The sequence below is a fragment of the Thalassophryne amazonica genome, chromosome 11, assembly GCF_902500255.1.
Source record: "Thalassophryne amazonica chromosome 11, fThaAma1.1, whole genome shotgun sequence".
Taxonomy (NCBI): Eukaryota; Metazoa; Chordata; class Actinopteri; order Batrachoidiformes; family Batrachoididae; genus Thalassophryne; species Thalassophryne amazonica.
The window spans coordinates 18,982,654-19,010,158 of record NC_047113.1 but is presented as its reverse complement, the minus strand read 5'-3'; the positions used below and the strand labels follow the sequence as shown (position 1 = coordinate 19,010,158).

At 43.1% G+C, this 27,505-nt stretch overlaps 1 protein-coding gene across 2 annotated transcripts in view; it reads right to left on the bottom strand.

The window, feature by feature from the left end:
• Positions 1-3,893: 3,893 nt before the first annotated feature.
• Positions 3,894-27,505, bottom strand: part of vegfba (vascular endothelial growth factor Ba) — a 56,318-nt gene continuing 32,706 nt past the window's right edge. The window contains exons 6-8 of one of the 2 annotated variants that reach the window (XM_034181504.1): positions 26,335-26,418; positions 9,901-10,044; positions 3,894-5,694 (exon numbers count right to left, since the gene is read on the bottom strand). In XM_034181504.1, coding sequence (XP_034037395.1) covers positions 5,673-5,694; positions 9,901-10,044; positions 26,335-26,418 — 250 coding nt within the window. In that variant the 3' untranslated portion in view covers positions 3,894-5,672. Of the gene's footprint in view, positions 5,695-9,900; positions 10,081-26,334; positions 26,419-27,505 lie in introns of both variants that reach the window. The other variant, XM_034181503.1, reaches the window with a different exon arrangement.

The window sequence follows — 27,505 nt, the reverse complement described above, 5'->3', positions numbered from 1 at the left end:
TCTTTTGTGGTAGTTGTGGATGAGGCTCTCTGATAGTAAAGCTGCCACTGAATACGTTTCAGACTTTATTTACATCAGTTACAAAGAAATACAAACAATATGGCACTCTATGGTAAATCTGCATGGAGTAGACAGTTCTCAAAAATTGAGTGACTGTGCAAGAAGGAGAAGAGTGAGGAAAGACACCAAGACACCCAGACAACCCAGAAGAAGTTACAGGCTTACGTGGCTGTGACTGGAGAAATTATGCACAGTGCAAGCTTTGCATTTTGTATCACCAGTTATCCATCTTCATGATGAAGTGGTATAGAGGAGGATTTTCTTAAAAAGAAGACCTGAAAGCTTAGCTACAAATTGCCAGAAGGTACATCTGAGATGCAAGCCTGGATTTGATCTGTTTTGGTGAAAGAAAATCCTTCTCTGCTCTACTCTACTATGAAGCAATGAGGAGTGATGCAAAATGCAAAGCTTGCACTGTGCACAATTTCTCCAATCACAGCCACATAAGCCCATAACTTCTCCTGGGTTGTCTGGGTGTCTTGGTGTCTTTCCTCACTCTTCTTCTTCTTGCACAGTCACTCAGTTTTTGAGAACTGTCTACTCCATGCAGATTTACCATAAAGTGCCATACTGTTTGTATTTCTTTGTAATTAATGTAAATAAAGTCCAAGACATATTCAGTAGCAGCTTTACCATCAGAGAGCCTCGTCCACAGCTACCACAAAAGACTTCAAACTGTCGCTGATGTTGAAGAGGCAATACACAGTATTAAGAACAGGGGTATGTAAACTTTGGATCAGGGTCATTTGGGTAGTTCTCTTGTCATTTTGATTTAAAAAGAGAAAACACAGTTGTTTGACAATAAATGGCTTCACCCAACCACTAACCATGAGTGAAAAAAAGTTTTTGTGCTGTCATTCATATTCTCTTAAAAATGGCCAAAAAAGCAAAAATTCTGCTAGGGTATGTAAACCTTTGAGCACAACTGTATGTCATGTGACATGGACTATTCATACCATTTGCTGTTGTATGTCATTTACCATGCAATAGTTCTTTTTATGCATGCAGTTTTGGTACTATATGAAAAGTGCTATTGCACGCCCTGACCACCGCACATGCTCACACTAGTGGGGTGACATTTAGCTAAACATGGTGGAGTTTGTTTTGCTGACGGACAACAATTTGAAGGAGCTAATTGATGTTACTAATTCTTCCAACACACACACACACGCACACACAAAACCCAAATCTACCACGCTGTAAGCCATTTTTAACATCTCTGCAGCTGTTAGGATGAAAAAGCTGGACAAAATTCTGACGCGATTTTTCGTTGGCGTGAGGAAAGCAGACAGCAGTCTGTACATGAAGTCAGTGCACGGCATCACAGACTACATCATCAGAATTGTTTATTGCAAGTTGACTGAGAACAATTTTAGACTCCTATTTCAAGTTTGTGTTGGACTGTTGACATCAAAGCATCAGTGACCAACAGCCAAATGTAAGTCCCTTTTCTGTTGTTTATAAATTAATAAAACATCAAATGACAAGGATCTATTTTCGCCGTTATATAAAACAAATAACAGTCCATGGGTCAAGCAGGTTTTCAGTATCACTGAAGGTGACCAAACAGCCTCAGTGTGTCATGGCCTACACAAAAATGTATGATAACCATCCCAGGGTGGTAGCTGTAGCCAGATAGGGGTCAGTGAAGAATTACACAGAGGTCAAAATGTAAAAATGCTCCAATCATGTTGAAAACGATATCACATTATTTGTATGATCATAATGATTTCAAAAAGGTATAGTCTGGACTATCTGTGACGGAATGTTCTGGAGTTATGGGGTTAAAACAGCAAAAATGGTGACAAAGGTCAATTTCAGTTTGTACAAATTGCTCCAATCTCAGTAAAAAAAATTATGCAAATTATCGTTTGGGTTGATAGGGTTCTAATAAGGAATAGTTTGCACCATCTGTCATGCTTAGTTATCATGTTACAGGGTAACATATACTGCACCACCTGTCATTGAATTCAATGGACGTCGACCTTGTTTGACCTTTTACTTTGGAGACCAAACATTCAACACAGTCAAAACTGTTCCATTTATTAATCCTTTTATTTCAACCAATAATTTGCTAAATTGATGACTGGCTCCTGGACTATAATGAATGTTTTTCATTCTTTCAATGGTACGAATATTTCATGAAGGGCCCTCATGAAATATTCATACCATTGAACTCATAAACATTCATTATTTGTATACTATCTGCATACATGCAGAGGGGTCACTTTTTTACACTGGCATTTTTATTTTTGCCAATCCATTTGCTTCTATACATGTAAAGTTTTTTTTTAATCTTGGTACACTGCAAAGAACTTGATTCTTACCGAGATAAAAAAAAAAAAGCTTTAGAAGTGTTAGATAATTTATCTTGTTTTAAGGGTTAATGTCTTATTTTAAGTGTTTGACGTGCTTATTTCTAAATTTTCATCCCCAAAACTAACACCTGCATCATATCAGATCTGCTCGTTAGTCTGCATCTAAAAAGGAGTGATCACACCTTGGAGAGCTGTTGCACCAAGTGGACTGACATGAATCATGGCTCCAACACGAGAGATGTCAATTGAAACAAAGGAGAGGATTATCAAACTCTTAAAAGAGAGTAAATCATCACGCAATGTTGATGAATCTCGAATCTGCATTGGGCAAGATGATGATGCTGGAACTTTTGTTTGGTGCCGTTCCAATGAGATTTATAAAGATGACTGCCTGAAGAGAACATGTAAATTTCCACAGTCATTGATGATATGGGGCTGCATGTCAGGTAAAGGCACTGGGGAGATGGGTGTCATTACATCATCAATAAATGCACAAGTTTATGTTGATATTTTGGACAATAGAAAGGATGTTTGGGGATGATGAAATCATTTTTCAAGGTGATAATGCATCTTGCCATAGAGCAAAAACTGCAAAAACATTCCTTGCAAAAAGACACATAGGGTCAATGTCATGGCATAGGGTCAATGTCAATGAGCAGATCTGATTTGATGCAGGTGTTAATTTGGGGGATGAAAATTTACAGGGTGATTCCATAATTTTTTCCTCAGAATTGAGTGATTCCATATTTTTTTCCTCTGCTTGGTCTAAAAAAGTAACCGTTACTGACTGCCACAATCTTTTTTTCTTGATTTCTTATAGTGTTTCTTAAAGCCAGAAAGTTGCCATTTGAAATGACTTTAGTTTTGTGTCATGTCTGTGATCTGCTTTTTTTCTACAAAATTAAACAACTGAATGAACATCCTCCGAGGCCGGTGATTCCATAATTTTTGCCAGGGGTTGTAGAGTCAACAATCTTAATTCAAGACATCTTGTCAAGTGAAATTATCTGTCCATGCAGCAAGACAATTTCCCTCAGATTTAGTGTTTTTATGTTGTTTTTAGACACCCCTTTTTTGCAGTGTGGAAGTAAGGCTGACTGTAAATTCTGGCAAAATAAGGCAATAATAGTGCGCCACCTTCAGTGGTTTGTTGCTGACTATATGTGACAGGAAGAATTGTAGAGGTCAGAAATAAAGGGAACGCAACAACAATGCTCTAATACTTGGTCATTAATATGTTATGATATATAGAGGTAGTGATTGAACATTGATTGACAGTCAGTCATATCAAACACTGAACAATGAAATTCAACATGAGAAAAAAAACTCATATCAAGAGAGCATAAATACAGAGCTTATCACACTGACACAATGCTCTTTTGCCCAAGGCTGGTACAAACCATTCGGATGACTGACTGCACATTGTGCACACTGTTACTAGGTGACTCCCCTGCAAAGGCTATTCTTCAACCAACAGGATCAAATCGCTCCTTATGGACATCAATTACGGGCTTTCCCAAGAAGCTACTGACTTCACTGATGAAACGTCCAAACTCTGAATACAGGTTGTGGAAGGGTCTCAACTTCATGACCTGCCATTATGGCTTCTCTACATCTTCACGTCAGCAGAGCTCCGCCTTTAGCCTTTCATGCCAACTGACAAGCTGTTGAAGACGTCATCCCGGCTGACACAGTCAGAGTTCAAATCCCCTTTCCCACCCAGAAGCTGAGCAGTCGTGAACTAACACGGATTTAAACCATGAGATTCAGCTGGAATATAAACGAGACGTGCGAAACGAATAATGCTCTTTTCCTCCCGGCTTTACCATGCAACAAAAACAGCCACGTTTTCCTTTGATTGCACCGGGAGCAGCTATTTGCTTGGTATTTCTGGGTGCCACGGACAGCACTGCACCGCTGATTGTTTGAAATACACATTATAATGTATATAGTCTCCCATCTGTTACTCATGTGGGCTGACTCTTTTGAATTCAGAACATTTGCGTATTGGTTTGGATGCTGAGTGTGCACATGTAGCTGACCACCCAGCCAGTCCTTTTGTAGACGGATTATAAAAAGAACAATGCAAAACAAAGACACATTGTGCCATATAGAATATCCTTTCTATCAGTGTGACTGAATCATATAAAATAGATGCTTACAATAAAATATATAATGAAGATGCTGCAATAAATTGCTAATTACACACGTGATGGATAAATGCTTTTAGGCTACCTGCTTAATCTTCATGTGTGATCATTTGCATGGATGTGGATGAGTGTGAGCGAAGGTGCCTGTGATTGCATCAGTTACCATGCGCTCGCAGTGTTGCCTGTGCATCTGGTGCAAGTGTGGATGTTCGTGTGTGAAAGAGTGGACAGCCGCCAGGCCTCATTATTGTCATTCTCCTCACTGCCCAAAAGAGGCAAAGCGGCTGCTTTCACTTCAGCAGCACAGGAAAGATGGAGACAAAAGGCCCAAATTAAACAAATGCTGGAAAGCGGCATGAAGAGCCAGCCTGTGGCTTTGAGAGAGAGTGAACGGGTGCAGGAATAACAAATCTGTGTCTTTCACAGGGGAGACCACACAGATATACTTCATCCCAGCGTTGTAGGGGCACTATGTGGTTCGTGTTTATGCAGGGGTGCCAGTTCCTGTGCATGTCCTTTATCCTGTTGCTGTGGCTGTCATCAGGAGCATCTGCTGGTTTTCAAATACACATCTTCACTGCAAAGGTTGGCCTTGACTCACAATGAAACGTGTCTCCTTGTGTGGTGGTTCCCTTCCACCTTCGTGTCATGCATCCACCCTGCTGTTTCTGACACACTTGTTTCCACTTGTGTACAAGTTCTACTGCTCATTTACAGCAACTAAATGACTGCAGAATCCTGAGGGTGCCCAGCCTCCAAAGTGAAGGGAAAAGCAGCATTTTTCACCTGTAGGCTTCTGTCACACAAGATAAGCTATTCTGGGTAAAAGCCTCAAAGTTGCCAAGCAGCTGCCATGTTCACGTTCTACGCAAGTTTTGTTACTCAACGTGTGGCATGAAAGAAGCATTTTCACAGAATATGAGATGGTAAGATGAGAACCTTTCACCTTACGCAGTAAACTCTGCACTTCTTGCTGAATTTGAGGGATATCACAGGGTCACATCTGTGCATCCCATAATACTTCCTTCAATCTCATGTACTGGATGTCCAAATGTCAGTATGTTCTATGGCACTGATCCCAGATGGGTGATGAGTCAGCAGTACAGTTCGAGGCGCAGAAGTGAAGAGGAAGCAGGTGAACACATCAAGTCCTCACTACGTCACACCTGCAACCAAAAATACCCCCCCCCCCCAAAAAAAAACCAAAAAAACAAAACACACACACACACACAAAAAGGTTATACATGAACGTGACTGATCAAGGTGATGACTGTTTTTAATTTGAGCTTTCAGAGAAAGTGTAAAAGTGATGGATCTGGATTATAAAACAAAACTGCATTCTGGGGAGCGTCTGCATGAATGGCTGGAGCCACCATATTGTAGAATATTATTATTATTATTTTTTTTTTTAACATAGCAAGACAAAGTGTTTGAAGTTGTTTGGAGTTCCCTTCCAATTATGCCCACCAATGAGGTAATGTTTCCAGCATTGTTTTTTTTTTTTGTCTGACTTTCAGCAAGATATCTCAAACAGACATGAGCAACAGAGGTGGGCGGATCGATCCTAATATCGATAATATTGATACCAACGCTGGTATTGATATTGAACGATCCTCGTGTAAAAAGATCGATACTCAAGCTTTTTTTCTCTCCCACACGCACTGACTGCTGCACACACAGATTCATCAAAGTCTACTCTCTGTAAGAGCAGCGCTGCACTGTGTCACACAACACAGAGCAGCGCACCCTTGTATTGTGGTTTGTCAAGCCCTCTACGTCAGGAGATTTTGTTTTAAGTTGTGTTGAGTGATATTTTTTTTAAACAAAAATGTTGATTGTGATAATAAAGTATTTTTGTTGTCACGTATAATGTTTGCGAAATTCTATCCTAGGTCTTTTGGATCCTTTGCTTCAATATGAAGAAGTATCGGTATTGATATCGGCGATACTGGGCCTGTATTTACTTGGTATCGGATCAATACCAAAATTCCTGGTATCGCCCACCTCTAATGAGCAGACTTTGGCCAATGAAGACTTGATTAAACTCCAACTATATTTGCAACCAGACCTACTTGAAAAAACTTTGAGAACAAGTAAATTTAATATATCATGTTTTCAAACTGAAAGATCATGCTCTTGAATAGCAAGAGGGAAAATAACCTTCATACTACTCGGAACAACATTTCTTTGGACTGTGTGAGACCAGAACTAGGCTAAGCTAAGGCTATTACATTATACAAATATTTTACAAAAGTTTTCAAAGTTTACATTGAACAGACCTGCTGAACAGACAAAAACATCTGTTCAGGGGCCAAAAGAAGCAGTTTACTCTGAGTTCTTTGTACCTCCTACAATAAAATTAATTAGCCCATTCGCTTCTGCTCACTGCAGCACTTTATGCGTAGTAAATAACTAATTCACAGAGTTTTTTGCTTTATAAATACCAAGGTACATGTTTTAGTCACCCGTTCTCCTCTATAATGTGGTATCAATTAGGGGTGTCGGAAAAAATCGATTCACATCTGAATTGCGATTCTTATTTATTACAATTCTGAATCGATCCAAAATGTCCAAGAATCGATTTTTAAAAAGCATTTTTTAAAACATTTTCTTGCTTACTCGCTGCGTGTACTGTTTGCCAGGCAACGGCTTCTGTACTACAGCATCCCCGCGATGGGAGAGTCCGGCGTGCTTCAAACATTCGTGAGCTGTAGCTTAGCATGGTGGACGAAGAGCTAATTCAGCCAGCACTGTCTTTGCTGAAGGCAAATGTTTGGGCGCATTTTGGATTTTATTATTTGCTGCGTAAGAAGGAGCTTGACATGACTTATGCAGTGTGCAAAATCTGCAAAGTGAAAGTTAAGTACTTCGGAAACACTTCAAATCCGCAAGCCCACATGCTACGCCATCACCCAGAGCTAAAAGAGGGGAGCAGCGGTCTCTGCCGACTACTGACCAGCGCTTCGCTAAACTGCCAGCTAACTCCGAACGGGCAAAGCAGATGAGTAAATTTACATCTAGAATCACTTAATTAACCTTGTAAAGCTGCATTTTCTTAAACATAAACATTTTTTAAGTAATATAACTATTTCTCAGAGCTTTTTGAATCGAAAATCGATTCTAAATCGAATTGTCACCCCAAGAATTGGAATCGAATTGAATCGTGAGTTGTTGTATGATTCACATCCCTAGTATCAATGCACACACACATCACTTAGAATGATTGCAAGTTCAGTAAACTTGCACATAGGTATACAAACTGAATTCATTGAAATGGTGCTCAAGACAATGCATGGAATCAACCTTACACAAATCGTCTATATCAAAGATTTATTGCCAATTTAACACCAAGGATTTGGCCAAACAATGATATACAGCTTCTGTATATCCCGTGTTAGTGCGCAGCTGCAGCCAACGTGCTTGATGAATTCCTGCGCAAAAAGTCGTTCCCAGATAATTGTGATACATTCCTGTGAGATAATAAATATATCTCATCTACACTCAACAAAAATATAAATGCAACACTTTTGGTTTTGCTCCCATTTTGTATGAGATGAACTCAAAGATCTATGGAATGTTGGTCCACTCCTCTTCAATGGCTGTGCGAAGTTGCTGGATATTGGCAGGAACTGGTACACGCTGTCGTATACGCCGGTCCAGAGCATCCCAAACATGCTCAATGGGTGACATGTCCGGTGAGTATGCCGGCCATGCAAAAACTGGGACATTTTCAGCTTCCAAGAATTGTGTACAGATCCTTGCAACATGGGGCCGTGCATTATCCTGCTGCAACATGAGGTGATGTTCTTGGATGTATGGCACAACAATGGGCCTCAGGATCTCGTCACGGTATCTCTGTGCATTCAAAATGCCATCAATAAAATGCACTTGTGTTCTTCGTCCATAACAGACGCCTGCCCATACCATAACCCCACCGCCACCATGGGCCACTCGATCCACAACATTGACATCAGAAAACCGCTCACCCACATGACGCCACACTCGCTGTCTGCCATCTGCCCTGGACAGTGTGAACCGGGATTCATCCGTGAAGAGAACACCTCTCCAACGTGCCAAACGCTAGTGAATGTGAGCATTTGCCCACTCAAGTCGGTTACGACGACGAACTGGAGTCAGGTCGAGACCCCGATGAGGACGACGAGCATGCAGATGAGCTCCCTGAGACGGTTTCTGACAGTTTGTGCAGAAATTCTTCGGTTATGCAAACCGATTGTTTCAGCAGCTGTCCGAGTGGCTGGTCTCAGACGATCTTGGAGGTGAACATGCTGGATGTGGAGGTCCTGGGCTGGTGTGGTTACACGTGGTCTGCGGTTGTGAGGCTGGTTGGATGTACTGCCAAATTCTCTGAAATGCCTTTGGAGACGGCTTATGGTAGAGACATGAACATTCAATACACGAGCAACAGCTCTGGTTGACATGCCTGCTGTCAGCATGCCAGTTGCACGCTCCCTCAAATCTTGCAACATCTGTGGCATTGTGCTGTGTGATAAAACTGCACCTTTCAGAGTGGCCTTTTATTGTGGGCAGTCACACAGCTCACTATCACAGATTTAGACTGGTTTGTGAATAATATTTGAGGGAAATGGTGATATTGTGTATGTGGAAAAAGTTTTAGATCTTTGAGTTCATCTCATACAAAATGGGAGCAAAACCAAAAGTGTTGCGTTTATATTTTTGTTGTGTAAATCAATTCTAAAATTTACCAGTAATAAAATTATTAAGTTTTAAGAGTGGCTGTAATAAATACTTAGGAAACCTAAATTTGTGGAGGATGGAGTTAAATTTGTCTCATTAATACTTGAAAATGCACAGAGGCTGATTTACAAATATCCTTTGATTTGTACATGTGCTTTGTGATCCACAAACACAAATTTCTGATTTGTAACTTGTGTGTGGGTTTTTACAAATAAATGGTTATTTGCAAAACTGAAAATTCTGTTTGTGAAGGATGATTCAGCATTGGTGAATCACCGAACACACACATTCATCACTTTGCTCAGTTACGCAATAATGAGACATTCTCAGCGCAAAAGTGCAGTTGAGATCCACAAATATGTCAGTCACTATTCACATTATTGGCAGAGTTATGGGGGGGGAGCTTGGCTCATTATTGTGGGGGGCTTAAGCCCCCCCAAGCCCCCCCTTGGCGCTGCCACTGCATCTGCTTGCTGACATGGTGTTTGTTATAAATAAATAATGCACCCATTAAAGTAATTTTGCTACTTATTGCATGAAAACAGTAGCACCACATGTAAAAAATAAATGTGACTTATAGACTGGTGTTATTTGGCTGGAGGCATGCACTCTCTGAGTGCTATTCTACTTCCATTATGTGGTGTTTATGGTCTGACCTGCAGCGGCGAGAATTGAGCCTGCGTCCTTTCCGGATGCAGCTCTCAGCACTGATTGTGCAGTGGCACTGACATGATGTCGTGTCCAGTGCCCACTTCTTCCCTCTGCAGGAGGGACAGCGAGGCGCTGAAGATGGAGAGGTGTTGGTGGGCGGAGAAGGTGGTGGGGGAGTAGGAGCCCTGGATGGGAGAAAGAAGTCCAAACCACTTATCTTCAGACACTATGAATTTATTGATCAGTTATAAAGAGTCAGACAGAGCATTATATGGATGATGAATGTGAAATATTGTTTCCTTCCTCACTGATAAAATTTTTTTGTTACTCTGTCAGACTGTATTCTGTGAGTTGCCTTTGAGACTTTCAGCATCTACGTTCCAATCTCTGTGCTGTTTTTGAGTCTGAGAAAGTTGCCTGCGTCATTTGGTCCATTAACTGGAACTAGTTCTGCTCCAGTCTTCCCAGGAGGCCAGCAGCCTTAATGAAGTTATTTAATGAGGCAGAGAGGGGCCATCTTTGTTCGCATCCACATGACCACGCCTGCTGCTGGAATGGCCAGAGGAGGTGGTGTTTGGGAGCAAATTTCACAGATTTCACCCTTGCCAGAGTGTAAATAAAGCCTGATCTGAGTGATGGATGGCTGCTGAAAGATATCATACCAAAAGCCAACGTCGGAAATGGCTGAGAGCAAAGGAATTTGGAGGCAGATGTAAAAAGACGGAGGGGAAAAGATCTTGAATGCTGTTATCCTTCATTTGTTTTTGACAGATGGTGGAAATCATTTAGAACACAACAAACATGTTCTTGCCCTGACACTGAACACATGTTCAGAGTCTGTAATCCACACAGGTCACAGTGCACCACAGTATAGCTTACTAAATACTCTAATTCTTACGTGATTGACACCAACCTTCACAGCAACAGTAATGTGATGTCTCACTAGGATACATTAAGTCACTGATGAGAATAAATGTTGAGGTAAAGTTTCTGCATAAATTAGGGTGACTATATTTTGATTACCGAAAGCCAGGAAACTCGGCCCGGCTATGAAATACTCAAATGATACTCAGTTGGCAGCGGGTACTAATCGGCGGAACGGGAACGGATGACAGAACCAGAATGATAATAGAAGTAACGGAAAGATTGTTAGAACAGCTTTTTTTTTTTTTATTGATAACCAATCTCAAGATAATGTAATAAAATGTTATCATAGAAAGCAGAAAGTCCCCTCCCCCCCGGTCATGTTCAAAGCACAAACATATCTCTTTTCTGTCCCAATTAGCACTAATCACCGGAATAGCTGATCGCCATATTGGAAAATTTACCTTCACTAACACTAGATGGCACCACACAAGCTCTCGTTTTGCCATTCCATCGCTGTTCTGTCAAGAGTTTGGGGCTTCCAATGCTGACCCATAGCTTTATATAGTGGCTAACTAACTTGATTATTTTAATGGTGAGACCTCATCCTCTCCACAATACTTGTTTTGGGTGTAATATAAACAAAATGACCCATTGCACCGATTGTTATCCATTCTGCCAATTACCAGTTGTTCCGGTTCCATTCCGCCTATAGTCCCGGCAATTAGTAACACGCCGATGCCAGTCAATTTAATGGCCCAATGAAAAACAATGAAAACCAGGACATTATCATCACTTTCTTAAAAAACAGTACAGCCAGGACAGGATGTGAAAACAGGACATGTCCTGGGAAAACAGGACGTTTGGTCACCCTACATAAATCAACCCATGTAAGATATACTGTAGGCAGTGGTGGGCACGGTTCCACTAATCCCCTAACTGCTATCGAAGATAATATTTTCATGCTCGGATTAGCTTTTCAGATAACTTTGAAAACCATCATCGGACCAATTATCTTCTGATAAGTTTTACTCTGATAATCTTTAGACTGCTAACATTTTCGCAGACGTAGCTTTTTGTAGTAGATGCACAGTTCTATCCTCTACAAGTAGAGAAGAGCTGGTTCTAGAAGAAACCGCTCTATCCTCTGCAGGCAAAGGAGAACGGGTCATAGAAAAGAAAAAACTCATTTCTTTTGACCGCGTAGAGTTTTAACTTATGGTTAGAATTTTAACCAAACTAATTTCGGACAAGTTATTTAAATTAACGTCACGTCTGAAGTTTTATAAAGTGAAAAAAATATCAGATATATGTTTTAGTTTTAAAGTAATGCACTAATTTGGAAGGTTTTAGTGTGGACATGGCGTGTGCGCAGTGCATTATGGGTAAACGTTCACGAGAGGAAAAATGCATTTGAGACGCTCTGATCAGGCTCCATATGGACAACAGCATTAAACTCTTTGTATATTGTGCCTAAAACTCTTGTGAATATATTCTCTTGGTTTATAGACGTTATTGTGTTTGTTTTATCTAAAAATGCCAGAAGAAACCCAGGTAGCCTTTCCAAAAAGCAAAATTGTGATTCAGGCCATGTGATACAACTGGTGTCAAAATGCATACAACGCTGCCATCTACTGGTGACCAGTTATATCACAGTGTTGTCGACCGCAGGATTTTAAAATTATCTGTTGGTTTCCAAAACCTGAGAGACCCCACACGTGGAGATTAAAAAAAACATAGATCTGACAGGTTTATGCCACGTTCACACTGGATGACACGCAACGCCACAAATTTGCGTCCATCGCCAGGCGAATGCCACTGCTGTGGTGCTGCTGCTCGCTCTCCCCTCCAACTCTGTCATAATTGTGCTATAAACCAGTCACCATTTCTTTTATTATACATCTGTGTAGTTAATAAATAAAATAATCTTCACGGATGATTCGTTCGCGTGCACACGCAAAATAAATAAATAAATAAATAAATAATAATAATAATAAAAAAAAACTGGCGCTATATAAATAAAAATAAGTTGAAAAAAAAATGAAAATACCCAGAATCCCCTTTGGGGATCTGTGTGTCAATGTTCAAATCTTCAGAATTAATGCATTATTTTAATTCTGCTTTCCATTTCAAGACCTCTGTCTCATCGCGGGACCACTGTATCCTGTCAGGGTAAATGACGCTTTCTTACAGCAGTGGGTAGAGTGCACAAAGATGAGCACTGGCTCATTGGCTGGTTCAGTTTGTGATCGCCATTAGTTCTATCAGGAGCTTTGGTGGTATTTAAACTCAAAATCAGCTGCTTAGTAGCTGAGAGCGTACGGGAGGGAAAATTTAAAGTTATTGGTTATCTGTAGCTTCCGATAAGTTTTTAGGCAGTTTATCCGTTTAGCGTTAAAGAAGATAACTTTTCAGTTAGCTGATTACCAGTTATCAAAGCTAACTTTTTGGTTAGCTGTGCCCACCACTTGACCGTACGCAATTAGCTAGTTTCCCCTTAAGATCTTATATGCACAACAAAAAAAAAAATTACAATCCCGTTGCTGTATTCTCTGTACTACACATCACATTTTTTTTTGTTTCCTTAAATATTGGTTTGTGAGGTCTTACAACTTATATTTGAAAGAAACCTGCATATGAAACAAAATACTGCATTATCATCTATGACCACAAGATGGCACCATCTACATTTTTGACAAGCTGCTGAAGGACGGTAACTCACCATCTGGAGGAGGTGACGTAATGCACCATTAAGGTGGATGGCAATTGCCATAAACAAGAGTAAAAACCTCTGAATGGGAGGCATTCTTTGTCTTAAAGAATGAGTACATTTAATACATCATGCTCTCAAACTGAAAGCTCACTCTCTTGAATAAAAAGATGGAACGTGACCTTCATACTACTTGGAACAACACTTGTTTTAACTGTGTGAGACCCCCAAGAACAGAAATAGCAGGTCAGCTAGGCTAAACTAAGTTAAAGCTATTTTACAAATGTTGTACAAAAGTTTTCAAAGATTTAACTGCATTGAACAGAGCCACTGAACAGATGTTTTCAGCTGTTCAGTGGCCAAAAGAAGCAGTTTAACCTCTTTGTGCCTCCTACACTAACATGAATTAACCCATTATCTTCTGCTGTCAAATGCACTGTTTGCATTATAAATAATGTGCAAAGTTTTCAAATGTTTAATTACAATGCACATTTACCTCACTTATGGGGCAGCATGGTGGCTTAGTGGTTAGCACTGTTGTCTCACAGTGAGAAGGTCATGGGTTCAATTCCTGCCTGTGGCCTTTCTGTGTGGAGTTTGCATGTTCTCCGGTTTCCTCCGGGTGCTCCGGTTTCCTCCCACATCCAAAAACATGCGGGTTAGGTGGATTGGAATCTTTAAAATTGTCCGTAGGTGTGTGTGTGGGTGTGTATGTGTTTGTTTGTGGCCCTGTGACAGACTGTCCTGTGTGTACCCCGCCTCGTGCTCTATGAGTGCTGGGATAGGCTCCAGCCCCCCGCGACCCTTAATTGGACTAAGCGGATGAAGATGAGTGTGTGTGTATTTACCTCACTTATGATCATCTGCTCAGTGATGGCAGCATATAGTTCTTTGTGGCTCCTACAATAACATTAATTATCCCGTTAACTTTGGCCCACTGATTTATTTATTTCATTTATATAGTGCCGAATCACAACAAAGCGGCCTCAAGGCGCTTCACACGGGTATGGCCTAACCTTACCCCCGAACAAGCACACAGGTCACAGTGATAAGGAAAAACTCCCTCTGGCGTTTTGAGAATCTCAAGCATGATGAGACTGATGTGATGCTTGTGTTATAAATAATGCACTGAGTGTTCAAATATTTATTTACATTACACCTTTACCTCACCTATGATAATCTGTTCAGTGATGACACAAAGCAGTTTACTCAAGTTCTTTGTGCCTTGTACAATAACATTAATTAGCCCAACAGCTTCTGTTCGCTGATGCTGTATTTGTGCTATAGATAAATAATGCACACATTAAACAAGTTCTAATTGTTACTGCATAAACCAGTAGCACTAAATTTCAAAAATCAATGTGACTTATAGACTGCTGTCATATATATGTGTTTTTCCTCTTCATGACGCATTTTTTAAATGGACCAAAAATAAATTAAGAGTTTAAAAAATAGTGCAATGCATAAATAAATAAATGTATTTTTATCTTTTATTTATACATTTATTTATACTTTAATGGATGTATTTATACATATAGACATCATACCTTGGACTTTTATTTATACTTTATACTTATATTTATAATTTTATTTATATTTAACTGTTTGCGTTCCGTCGCAGTAATTCCTGGACTCTCTGAATGTTATCTACCTGATTTTTGACACCTGTGCTATTTTTGGTTCTTAGCTATTGTACACTGCCACCCTCATACAGTTTCTCCATCTCTGTAGTGACACCACTCTCCGTCAGCTCCACTGGAGGCCACCTGGACCACGGACCTCGCACATTCCACACCTTGGAATTCCACCTGCACACCAGATCCACTTGGGCTGCGACCTTCAGTTCCCACCGCAACGCAGGCCGGGTCTCCACTCAGCTATCTTCCAAGACTGTACTCACCATTCCCACTGCACTTGTTCTTGTACAATAAATCTGGTTTTCTTTTTCCATTCAGCCTCCCTGCACTGGAGTCTAACCCAGGTTTTTGGGGATCAAATCCATAACAGAAGTTTCTGACCAACATCATGGACTCCGCAGGGTCAGACAAGCTACAACAGGCCCTTTCCACCCAGGGCGCCTTCCTTGGTCAGCAACAACAACAACTCGCTACACTGTCGGATCATGTACGGGACCTCTCCCAACAGGTTACACACACACACACACACACACACACACACACACACACACACACACACACACACACACACACACACACACACACACACACACACACACACACACACACACACACACACACACACACACACCATATTGTCCACTTTAGCCGCAACCATTGAGAAGCTTACCTCGGTTCCACCTCCTGCTCCGGTTTCCGCTCCAGTACAACTCATACAGGCCTCCGCATCTCCCAGTTTAGTCCCCGAACCGTTTATTTGTCATCCTGAACCATATTCTGATGATGTTGCTACATGCTCTTCCTTCCTCATGTAGTGTTCCTTTGTTTTTTCCCAGCGTTCATCTCAGTATTCCACTGACCTCAGTAAAGTTTATTACGTCATCAACTTGCTCCGTGGGGAGGCCCTCAAGTGGGCTACCTCCCTCTGGAGCACAGTATCCCCTCTGCTGCACTCCTTTTCACTCTTTTCCAAAGAATTTCGGTTAGTTTTCGATCACCCACAACGTAGTTACTCTGTTTCCCAGCAGTTATTGTCCCTGAGGCAGGAGCAACGGAGTGCTGTGGAGTATGCAGTTGACTTCCAGGTTCTCGCTGCGGAGGCCGGCTAGGACTCTGCGGCGCTGCAAAGCGTATTCGTTAACGGTTTATCGGAGGCATTAAAGGACAAACTGGCGATCCGTGATTCACCAGAATCACTGGATCAATTAATCTCATTAGCAATCTGTATTGATAACCGGTTGAGGGAGCGTCGGCGAGAGAAAAGCCAGAAGGCTGACCGGAGTGCTGCCGCTCGGATCCCTCTGCGGTCTGGACCGGGTCCTTCTTTCCCGAGCTCCACTGCTGTGTCTGTTCCCAGACCTCCAGCTCCCCCTGCTGACAAGCCTATGCAGCTCGGCAGGGCCAAATTATCGCCACAGGAGCGCCAGCGGAGACTGGAGGCTGGGGAATGTTTATATTGTGCTGCCACTGGCCACATCCGCATTTCTTGTCCCGTGCGGCCAAAAACCAACGCTCATCCTTAGACTCCGGGCTAAGGATGAGCCAGATAACATTCACGGGTGTTCAATCTGGACGCACCCAAATCCCGGGTACTCTTTTGTTTAATGACCGTTCTTTATCTATTCCTGCACTAATTGACACTGGGGCAGAAGGGAATTTTTTGGATTGCAAGGTTGTAATCAATTCTTGCATCCTGGTGGTGGCACTGGACATGCCCCTTTCAGTGCATGCTTTATACGTCACTCCCCTACCTGCTATAACACATCAAACCGAACCGGTCACTCTAGTGGTATCTGGGAACCACCGGGAAACAATCCAGTTCTTTGTGTTTTCTTTCACGTCCCCCCTGGTTTTAGGTTCTCCTTGGGTTATCAAACACAATCCCCGGATTGATTGGCCAACCGGGTCAGTCACACAGCGGAGCGAGGCCTGCCACCGTGAGTGTCTTCGATCATCCATTCCGCCCAGTGTTAAGGTCAGGGAGGAGGTCACTTCACCTCCTGATCTATCTGTAGTCCCCATAGAGTATCATGATCTAGCTGAGGTGTTCAGTAAGGATCGTGCTCTGTCATTCCCCTCGCACCGTCCTTATGACTGCGCCATTGACTTACTTCCGGGCGCCAAGTATCCTGTCAGTCGACTCTACAATCTGTCGCGCCCGGAACGTGAGGCAATGGAGACCAATATCTGGGACTCCTTGTCTCCTGGGCTGATATGTCACTCGTCGTCCCCTCTGGGGGCAGACTTCTTCATTGTTGGGAAAAAGGATGGTACTCTGCACCCCTGCATTGACTTCCGGGGGCTGAATGCCATAACGGTCCCCAATCGGTACCCACTCCCCCTTTTAGATTCTGCATTCAGTCCCCTGCAGGGGGCCTCAGTTTTTTCCAAATTAGACCTCAGAAATGCCTATCACCTGGTTCGGATCAGGGAGGGTGATGAGTGGAAGACTGCCTTCAACACTCCTCTCGGACATTTTGAATATCTGGTTATGCCTTTCAGTCTCATAAACACTCCCGCCACCTTCCAAGCTCTAGTTAACGATGTCCTTCGGGACTTCCTCAACCGGTTTGTTTTCATCTATCTTGACGATATCCTCATTTTTTTCTCAATCTCTCTGTGAACATATCAAGCACGTGCGCTTAGTACTCCAGCAGTTGTTGGAGAACCGGTTGTTTGTAAAGGCCCAGAAATGTGAATTCCATCAGTCAACTATTTTCTTCCTTGGCTTCATAATTTCTCCCAACACAGTTAAGCCAGATCCCAGTAAAGTCACAGCTGTAACTCAATGGCCAGTTCCGACATCCCGAAAACAATTACAACAGTTTCTTGGTTTTGCTAATTTCTATCGCAGATTCATTCGAAACTTCAGTATTGTTACCTCGCCTCTCACAGCACTCACTTCCCCTAAGGTCCCATTTCAGTGGTCTGCCTCAGCTGACAGAGCCTTCCGGGACCTTAAACACAGGTTCTCCACTGCACCAATCTTGCTCCAACCTGATCCAGACCGCCAGTTTGTTGTGGAGGTTGATACCTCCGATTCCGGTATTGGTGCCGTCCTGTCTCAGCGGTCCACCACAGACAACAAACTCTATCCATGTGCTTTCTTCTCCCACCGGCTGACCCCTGCGGAGAGGAACTATGATGTTGGGAACTGGGAACTTCTGGCGGTTAAGGAGGCTCTGGCGGAGTGGAGACACTGGCTGGAGGGGGTCGCAGTTCCATTCACCATTTGGACAGACCACAAGAACCTGGAATACATAAAAACAGCCAAACGTCTCAATTCCCGTCAGTCCAGGTAGTCCTTGTTTTTTGGACGCTTCAACTTCAATCTTACTTACTGACCCGGAACCAAGAATGGAAAACCAGACTCCTTATCGCACCAGTTCGAACGCACAGACCCCCCCTCCACGTCGAACTCAATCCTGCCTCGTTCCATGGTCGTGGGGGCCCTTACCTGGGATATTGAGAGAGTCGTCCGGGAGGCTTTGGACAGACATCTGGATCCTGGAGGAGGACCTCCCGGGCGGCTTTTCATTCTGCCAGAAGCTCGATCGGAAGTCCTCACCTTCTGCCATGCGTTTAAACTCGCCTGCCATCCTGGGGTTTCCCGAACTGTAGACCTGGTACGTCGTCGCTTCTGGTGGCCCTCAGTCCAGGCAGACGTGCGTGCCTACGTCCAAGCTTGTACCATCTGCGCCAGGGGCAAGCCTCTTCATCATCGGCCAGCTGGGTTTCTTCAACCGCTTCCCACGCCAAGCCGCCCCTGGTCCCACGTCTGCCTGGGCTTTGTCAGAGGACTACCTCCATCCCAGGGTAACACCGTGGTCCTCACGATCATGGATCGGTTTTCCAAGGCGGCACACTTTGTGGCTCTGCCGGTGATTCCAACGGCCCAGGAGATGGCTGACCTCCTAGTCCACCACATGGTGCGGTTGCATGGCATACCCTCGGATGTGGTGTCGGACCGAGGTCCCCAATTCACCTCTCAGGTCTGGAGGAGCTTCTGTGCGGCACATGGGGCCTTGGTAAGCCTCTCCTCCGGTTACCATCCACAGAGCAATGGTCAGGCGGAACGGGCCAACCAGGACCTGGAATCCACCCTGAAGTGTGTCTCGTCCTCCCACCTGACTGAATGGAGCACCTACCTTCCTTGGATTGAATATGCTCACAATTCTCAGGTCTCCTCAGCTACTGGACTTACTCCTTTCGAAGTGTCACTGGGCTAGCAACCTCCCCTGTTCCCTCTACAGGAAGCAGACATAGCGGTGCCATCAGTTCAGGCCCACCTCAGGCATTGCCATCGGGTGTGGAGGACAGCCTGTTCCGCCCTTCTGCGGGCTAAGGAGAGGATGGAACATCATGCTAACCATTACCACGCCCCGGCCCCCGTCTACCAGTCCGGGCAGGAGGTGTGGCTCTCTTCGCGGGACATTCCTCCACAGACAGAGTCCCCCAAGCTCACGCCTCGCTACATTGGTCCATTTGTGGTTGATCGGGTGGTCAACCCTATCTCTGTGCATCTCCGTCTGCCTCGTTCCCTGCAGATCCACCCGGTCTTCCACGTGTCCCGGCTCAAGCCTGTGTGCTCCAGTCCACTGTGTCCACCGGCTCCACCGCCTCCTCCTGCCCGGATTGTCGACGGTCATCCGGCCTGGACGGTCAACTAGATGTTGGATGTTCGTCGGCATGGTCAGGGTTTTTAATATCTGGTGGACTGGGAGGGTTATAGGCCTGAAGAACGCTCCTGGGTCAAGCAGAGCCTCATCTTGGACCCTTCCCTTCTCCGGGACTTCTACCGGGAGCATCCTGATCAGCCCGGTAGGTCGCCTGGGGGCTCCCATTGAGGGGCGGGGTACTGTTGTGTGTCACCCTGGTTTCTGCTCCTCTGCTCTCTCTCTCTTCCAGGTGGCATTCCTTGTGGAGCTGATGAGCACACCTGTCTACAATCAACCTGCCTCCATAAAAACCCTGGTCCAACAGCTCATCGGCGCCAGAAACTCAGTGTTCACGACCTAGTACCTGGCCTCTCTATTTCTGGATAGAGTCAACTGTTTGCGTTCCGTTGCAGTAATTCCTGGACTCTCTGAATGTTATCTACCTGATTTTTGACACCTGTGGTATTTTTGGTTCTTAGCTATTGTACACTGCCACCCTCATACAGTTTCTCCATCTCTGTAGTGACACCACTCTCCGTCAGCTCCACTGGAGGCCACCTGGACCACGGACCTCGCACCATTCCACACCTTGGAACTCCACCTGCACACCAGATCCACTTGGGCTGCGACCTCCAGTTCCCATCACAACGCGGGCCGGGTCTCCACTCAGCTAACCTCCAAGACTGTACTCACCATTCACACTGCACTTGTTCTTGTATAATAAATCTGGTTTTCTTTTTCCTTTCAGCCTCCCTGCAGTGGAGTCTAACCCAGGTTTTTGGGGATCAAATCCATAACACAGAGAAGATCTCAAAGTGCAAAATATATACCAAACACCAGGGGAACGGTTGTATGTTGACGTAGGCCAGCAGGAGTCACTGTGCATGTGGTAGTCAGTAAAATCTCACTCCCTGACAGCTAAAAAAAATGATCACCCACTCCTGTTTCATTTAAAGACCAGGTCATTCTTCCACTCTTCGTATCTAGTGTACCTCCTGCAGTACACTTGGCTCACGGTCGTAGTTCTCAGATGATTCTGTTTCGTGTGAACTATTTTGAGACTGGATTTAACTTTGTTTGTCTCCTGTGTTTTCTCAGACTGCCACGGCCATCCTCACCTCCTGATTGCCTACACCAAGCCTCCAGACCCACTGGCCTCCAAGGACAATCCTGATCACCATCCTGACCTTTGCACTCCTTGTAAAATTAAATTACTTTAGCATTTTTACTAAAAGCTGCATCTGTTGTCTGCATTTTGGGGTCCAATTAATACATTGGTGTCACACTTAGACACAGAGACAGCAGGAAGATAGGAGACACGCTGGTTCTCAGCAGCCTCAAAGCCTTAGAGGTGGAGAGGCATACCAGTTCTCGGTTGCCTCAGTGACAGACACTCCAGGGACAGATGAGGCGCATCTTTCCTCCACTACCTCAGGAACAGAAAATGTATGAACGGTATAGGTGTGCTATCTTTTGGTGTCCTAATGGACCTGTCACACTTTGACGATTTAGCCAATGCATGCCGAGGGATGAAAAATTTGGGAAATACGCTGGTGTATGTTGAATAACGTATGGGAAAGTTTTGTATAAGTTAAGAGTACGATGAAGCATGATGGTATATGTCATATACATTGACCATAAGTTGTCGGTAAGTTATGCGATCATTGAAACGTTTACACCAGTTACTTGTAAGTTACTGATAAGTTGAAATACTTCGAGATAATGTCTACCATACCCAAAACGCATTTCTAACCTATGAGTAACGTCTTCTGAACCTCTGAACCTACTTATATCAAACTTATCTCCAACGCATACTGACATATGTAGACATATTTGATGTGTTGCAGATGACCACAGAACTTACTGAATGTGTTTCTAACTTACAGAGGGTGAGTGTGAGGGTGAAGGTGTGGGCGATGATGGATCGTCCTTGCATCCATGTCCACAGTCACAGCCATGAGAGTTCTTGGCAGCGTTCTTCAAAGCTTTCTTTGGCATGATGGTGATGTTGATACTGCGATGTCTAGTGCGGCAGCCTAGTTATAGGTTATGACATTATGATCATCGGCGATATGCTGCTGCATGCTATGCATGAGTTAGACTATCGTTGGGCATAAGTTGTGAATGCTGGCAACATGCTAGCATTTGTTGGTATAAGTTATCTATAAGTTATCCAAGCGTTCTATATAAGTTACTAATACTTTATGTATATGTCCAAATCATTATGAATACGTTATGTATATGCACAAAATTGAAACATCCCAACATCGAAATTTTTATACATCGGCATGGGTTGGCTAAATCATCAAGGTGTGACAGGGCCTTTAGGCACAAGAGCTGCAGGAAGAAATAAGGCATATTGTTCTTCATCTATTTTAGGAACAGAAACTGCAGGAACACAGGAACTGCAGGAACTGGTGATGTGTGCAGTTTTTTTAAGTCACCTCGGAGACAAGAACACCAGGTGAGGCACACCATTTTCCAGCCGCCATTGGGGCAGGAACAGTAAGTGAGGAACCTCACTTGCACCTCACTTTCAGCCACCTCAGTGACAGCAGCTGTAGGGACAGGTGAGGCGCGCTGTTCATCAGCTGCCTCAGAGACACTGGAGCCTATCTTTCTTAGCAGCCATGGAAGAAGGAACACTTCAGGTTTTTTAGTTGCCATAAAGACAGAAATGGCAGGAACAGGATCCACAGCTTCCTCTTGATCGAGGTCTGGGATGTTGCTGCCCTGTGGCTGCAACATCGTCTTGATGAGGCTCAGTAAATTAAAAATTCTGTGGATGACTCTGAAGAAGAACTCTGAAGCAGGAAACTCTGGTGGACTTTGGAAGTCCAGCAGAAAATTGTGAAGTGAGCTCTGGAGATAGTAGTAGCAAACTGTGGGGTGGACTCTGGGAGTACTGAAAAAGACTCGGAGGAAAGTGCAACGGAGCTCAGCGAGGACCATAACTCCGGCAACTGTAGCCCAGCTGAAGGCTGTGAGATTGTCTGTAAAAGTGGAGCAGGCTGCAATGGGAACTGGAGAACTGCTGCACTTCGAGTCATTGATTGTAGAACTGCTGATGGCTGCGGCGGAGAAGCGATGTGCTACTTGTCACCCTCCCTGGAAACAGGAACAGCAGGAAGAAACGAGACGTATCATGCATCAGCTGCCTCAAATACAAGAACAGATCAGGTACGCCAGTTGACACCCTCCCTGCAGGCAGGTGAGATGAGCTGTCTCAGCCTCAGTGTGTGGGACTGGAGGGAATCCACCATCTGCAGCCAGAACCACAGAAAACACCAGAGTGGAGGCAACCCATGGGCAACCAGACATAGCAGAAAACTTCTCCATAATGCCTGTCTGCTGAGTGAGCATCTGCTGGATATGTCCATGAGTTTCCTGGTTCTAAGCATCGTTATTAATTGCGCAAAAAGTCCTCCCAGCAGGGTTGGACATGGTTTGGTGGTTCTCTGCAGAGTCACTACCAAAGATCTTTATGAAAATTCTAGTGACAGTCCAAGGTCATGCAGGGATGGTCTGAGGAATAGCAGATGTGTCCATGACGGAGCAGGCAGATGGGTTGATTGCAGAAACAGCAGAGGTTCAAAACAGAGAACAAACACTCCAGGTAAAAGTCCACTAATTATCAGGCTAATCTCAGGAAACACAAAGAAGCAGTGTGAGTCCAACTGTAGCCCAAACCTGGGGGGAAAAACAAATCACTGGGAAACATGAAGAAAAACAACTGACGTTCCAGTAATGGAGAAACAAAAGCAAGGTTTAGTAGACTAAGGGGCAATTAAGAAAACGGGGTAATTAGGACACAGGCGGGAGCACAAACAGGACAAAAAGCAAACATAGACAAAGAAAGACCATGTCAAAATAAAACAGGAAGTGGACTTGAACTGACACACATGCACACACAGAGACAGAGAGACCAACACTAAATACACACTTGGAAATATCAACCAAAATGGAGAAGAATGGAGTTACCCAAAACCAGAAACACTAATTAATCCAAAACTGACAGACATCAGTACCGCAACAGATGCAGTTTTTTATAGTAGCAGAATCTAACATACGTTTGTTGTTGTCCTTTCGGCTGCTTTTGTTTGGAGTGGCTACAGTGGATACAGTCAGATCAGTATTGGTATTTGGCACAATTTTTACGCCAGATGCCCTTCTTGGTGAGACCCCAGTTTTAAGTGGAGAAACACACACAGCCCCTGGTGTTCCAAAGAGGTCTCCCATCCAAGTACTATCCAGAACCCACACTGCTTAGCTCCTGAGATCCGGCAGGATCAGGCTAATACAGAGCAGACCGGCTGCCAGCAGAATCTGGCATACGATTGTACATTGTACAAATACAAAAATAAATATGATTGACCGAAATTCTCTCAACATAGCACTGAATTTCATAAATGTCACACTGTTACCTGTGAACTCCTTCAAGGTTATTTCACAACATGTATACATATGTCAACCAAGTTTGAAATCATTTTATTTTATCGAAATCATATTAGGGGGTGGTGGCCAAGCACGTGGCTCAGTGCGCTTGTTCCCAGTGTGGACCCTTGCTTGTTCTCCATGTACAAAGTGAAGTTGCGTCAGGAAGGGCATCTGGCATAAAACTTGTGCCAAGTCAACATGCAGATCCACGTTGGATCTGCATGTGATGAGCCTGAGTGAAAACAAGGGAAAAGACGAAGGGACTTACTTACATAATAGGATTATATAGTTTCCATACGTTATCTGTGCACATTTACACAAAAGAAAGCATCAGAAGACAGCTTTTTATTTCTTGCTTATTCAAGTTTTCAGCAATTGTGTGTGTGTGTGTGTGTGTGTGCGTGCACATGCACGTGGGTATGTGTGTGTACAACCTTGACTTCCTCCTGGAAAACCCAAATGTCCTTCAGGAATAACTCAAAGCAGATAAGCTACATTTTCTAATCCAAACATTGACCATGAGGCTGACAGTCTCTTTAACTACAGAGAAGCATCAGTAAAAATTCAAAACTACATCTACAGTGCATTCGCAAAGTATTCAGGCCGCCTCACTTTTTCCACATTTTGTTATGCTATGGCCTTATTGCAAAATGGATTAAATTAATTTTTTTCCCCTCAAAATTCTACTAACAACATCCTAAAATGACATCATATTTTTTTAACTTCTGCAAAATTGATTAAAAAAAAACAAACAAAAAAAACTAAGAAATCACATTTGCATACAGTGAGGCAAATAAGTATTTGACCCACTGTCGATTTTGCAAGTTTTCCCACAAAGAATGGAGAGGTCTGTAAATTTACACTTCAACTGTGAGAGACAGAATCTAAAAAAAAAAAAAAAAAAACTCTGAAAATCACATGCTATGATTAAGGGCCACTCAAGGACATTCACAGAGTTGTCCTGAAGCCACTCCTTTGATATCTGGGTGTGTGCTTAGGGTCACTGAACTGCTGAAAGATGAACCGTTGCCCCAGTCTGAGGTCAAGAGCGCTCTGGAGCAGGTTTTCATCCAGGATGTCTCTGTACATTGCTGCATTCATCTTTCCCTCAATCCTAAGGAGTCTCCCAGTTCCTGCTGCTGAAAAACATCCCCACAGCATGATGCTGTCACCACCATGCTTCACTGTAGCGATGGTACTTGGTTGCCTCCAAACATGATGTCTGGCATTCATGCCAAAGAGTTTAATCTTTGTCTCACCAGACCAGAGAATTTTGTTTTTCATGGTCTGAGAGTCCTTCAGGTGCCTTTTGGCAAATTCCAGATGGGCTGCCATGTGCCTTTTACTAAGGAGCAGCTTCCGTCTGGTCACTCCACAATACAGGCCTGATTGGTGGATTACTGCAGAGATGGTTGTCCTTCTGGATGGTTCTCCTCTCTCCACAGAGGAATGCTGGAGCTATGACAGAGTGACCACTGGGTTCTTGGTCCCCTCCCTGACTAAGGTCCTTTGCTCAGTTTAAATGGGCGACCAGCTCTATGAAGAGTCCTGGTGGATCTGAACTTCTTCCATTTACAGATGACGGAGGCCACTGTTTTCTTTGGACCTTTAAAGCAGCAGAAATGTTTCTGTACCCTTCCCCAGATTTGTGCCTTCAGACAATCCTGTCTCTGAGGTCTACAGACAATTCCTTTGACTTCATGCTTGGTTTGTGCTCTGACATTCACTGTCAACTGTGGGACCTTATATGTCGACAGGTGTGTGTCTTTCCAAATCATATCCAATCAACTGAATTTACCCAAAGTGGACTCCAATTAAGCTGCCGAAACATCTCAAGGATGATCCGTGGAAACATGACGCACCTGAGCTCAATTTTGAGTTTCATGGCAAAGGCTGTGAATACTTATGTACAAGTGATTTCTTCTTATTATTATTTTTTTATTTTGAATAAATTTCCAAAAATCTCAAAAAATCTTTCTCATGTTGTCATTATGGGGTGTTGTAAGTAAAACCTTGAGGGAAAAAAAATGAATTTCATCCATTTTGGAATAAGACTGTAACATAAAAGGTGGAAACAGTGAAGCACCGTGAATACATTCCGGATACACTGTGTACCCTGAAAAATCAACTTACATAGCTTTGATGTCTTTAGGTGTCTTTCGTCTGGGTTTGTGTCTATTCCTTTTTTTGTCCTTTTGTAGTTGTTTTGGATCAGACCTGGACATTTCAAAAATACAGAATATTACAAACACAATTAAATAGTCAGAGCTTCACACCAAATTAAATGTGTTCTGACACCTTTTCAATTTGTTGTTAATATGCAATATGAAAACATAAACTCTGTACCCAAAATTGTTGCAAAATTACATGAAACAGACATACAAAACAAACAAACAAACAAACATTTAACAAACAAACCATATCCTTCACTACAATCACACCAATTAATTCAATTTTAAAATGTACTGAAAGGAAAATGCGTTTGTTTTAGTTGTGTGTTAATATTTACAGCATGGTGCAAAATTTTCACTACTTAGAATTAGTCGAGAATTTTGTCTGTTTTACTCCTGAAAGTACCACATTAAAGGTGAAATCCCTTTGAATTTTTAAATAATTTAAGTCATAAACAGAATTTTCTTTGTCACCAGCATGATTTTGTGAAATAGCATTCAAATAAATGCATCTTATATCAACAATATTGTCAAAATTCACCTTTTTTGAAAAAAGAAAAAATAAATAAATTAATTTTGAACCATGCAGGTAAAAACTGCAGCGGAATGCCACAGCGGGAAACTTCCCAGCATGCTGTCTGAGAGTCAAAGGGCACGGCTGGTGTTGGCTTTATGGAGCTGAAGAAACACGGCTGACTGACAGGGCGAAGAAAATAAATGTGTTTACTGAAGTGGAAAGAGAAAGACAGCAATGAACAAAGGTATAAAAATATATAGGGCACCAGATGGACCTTTGGACATATTCCACACAAAATGTAGCTGCTGTATCAACAGTGTTAGTGTTAGAATTACAGCTACATTTTTGTTTGCCAAATTGAGTCCCTGTGGAGAGGAACATTTTATTACAGCATTATTAAAAGTATTTTTCCATGCGTCTATGAGCAGCATGACTTATGCCAGTATATGCCAGAGAGTTAGTGAGTAACTGCAACCACACTCTTTCAGACATGATAACTCCAAAACTAAAAATGCCAGCATCTTGTTATTTACCATTTCACATGTTTGTATGTAAAAGATGATGTGATTAACTTTTGATCAAAATAGGTACTCGGTAACAAAGTCAAATATTGATT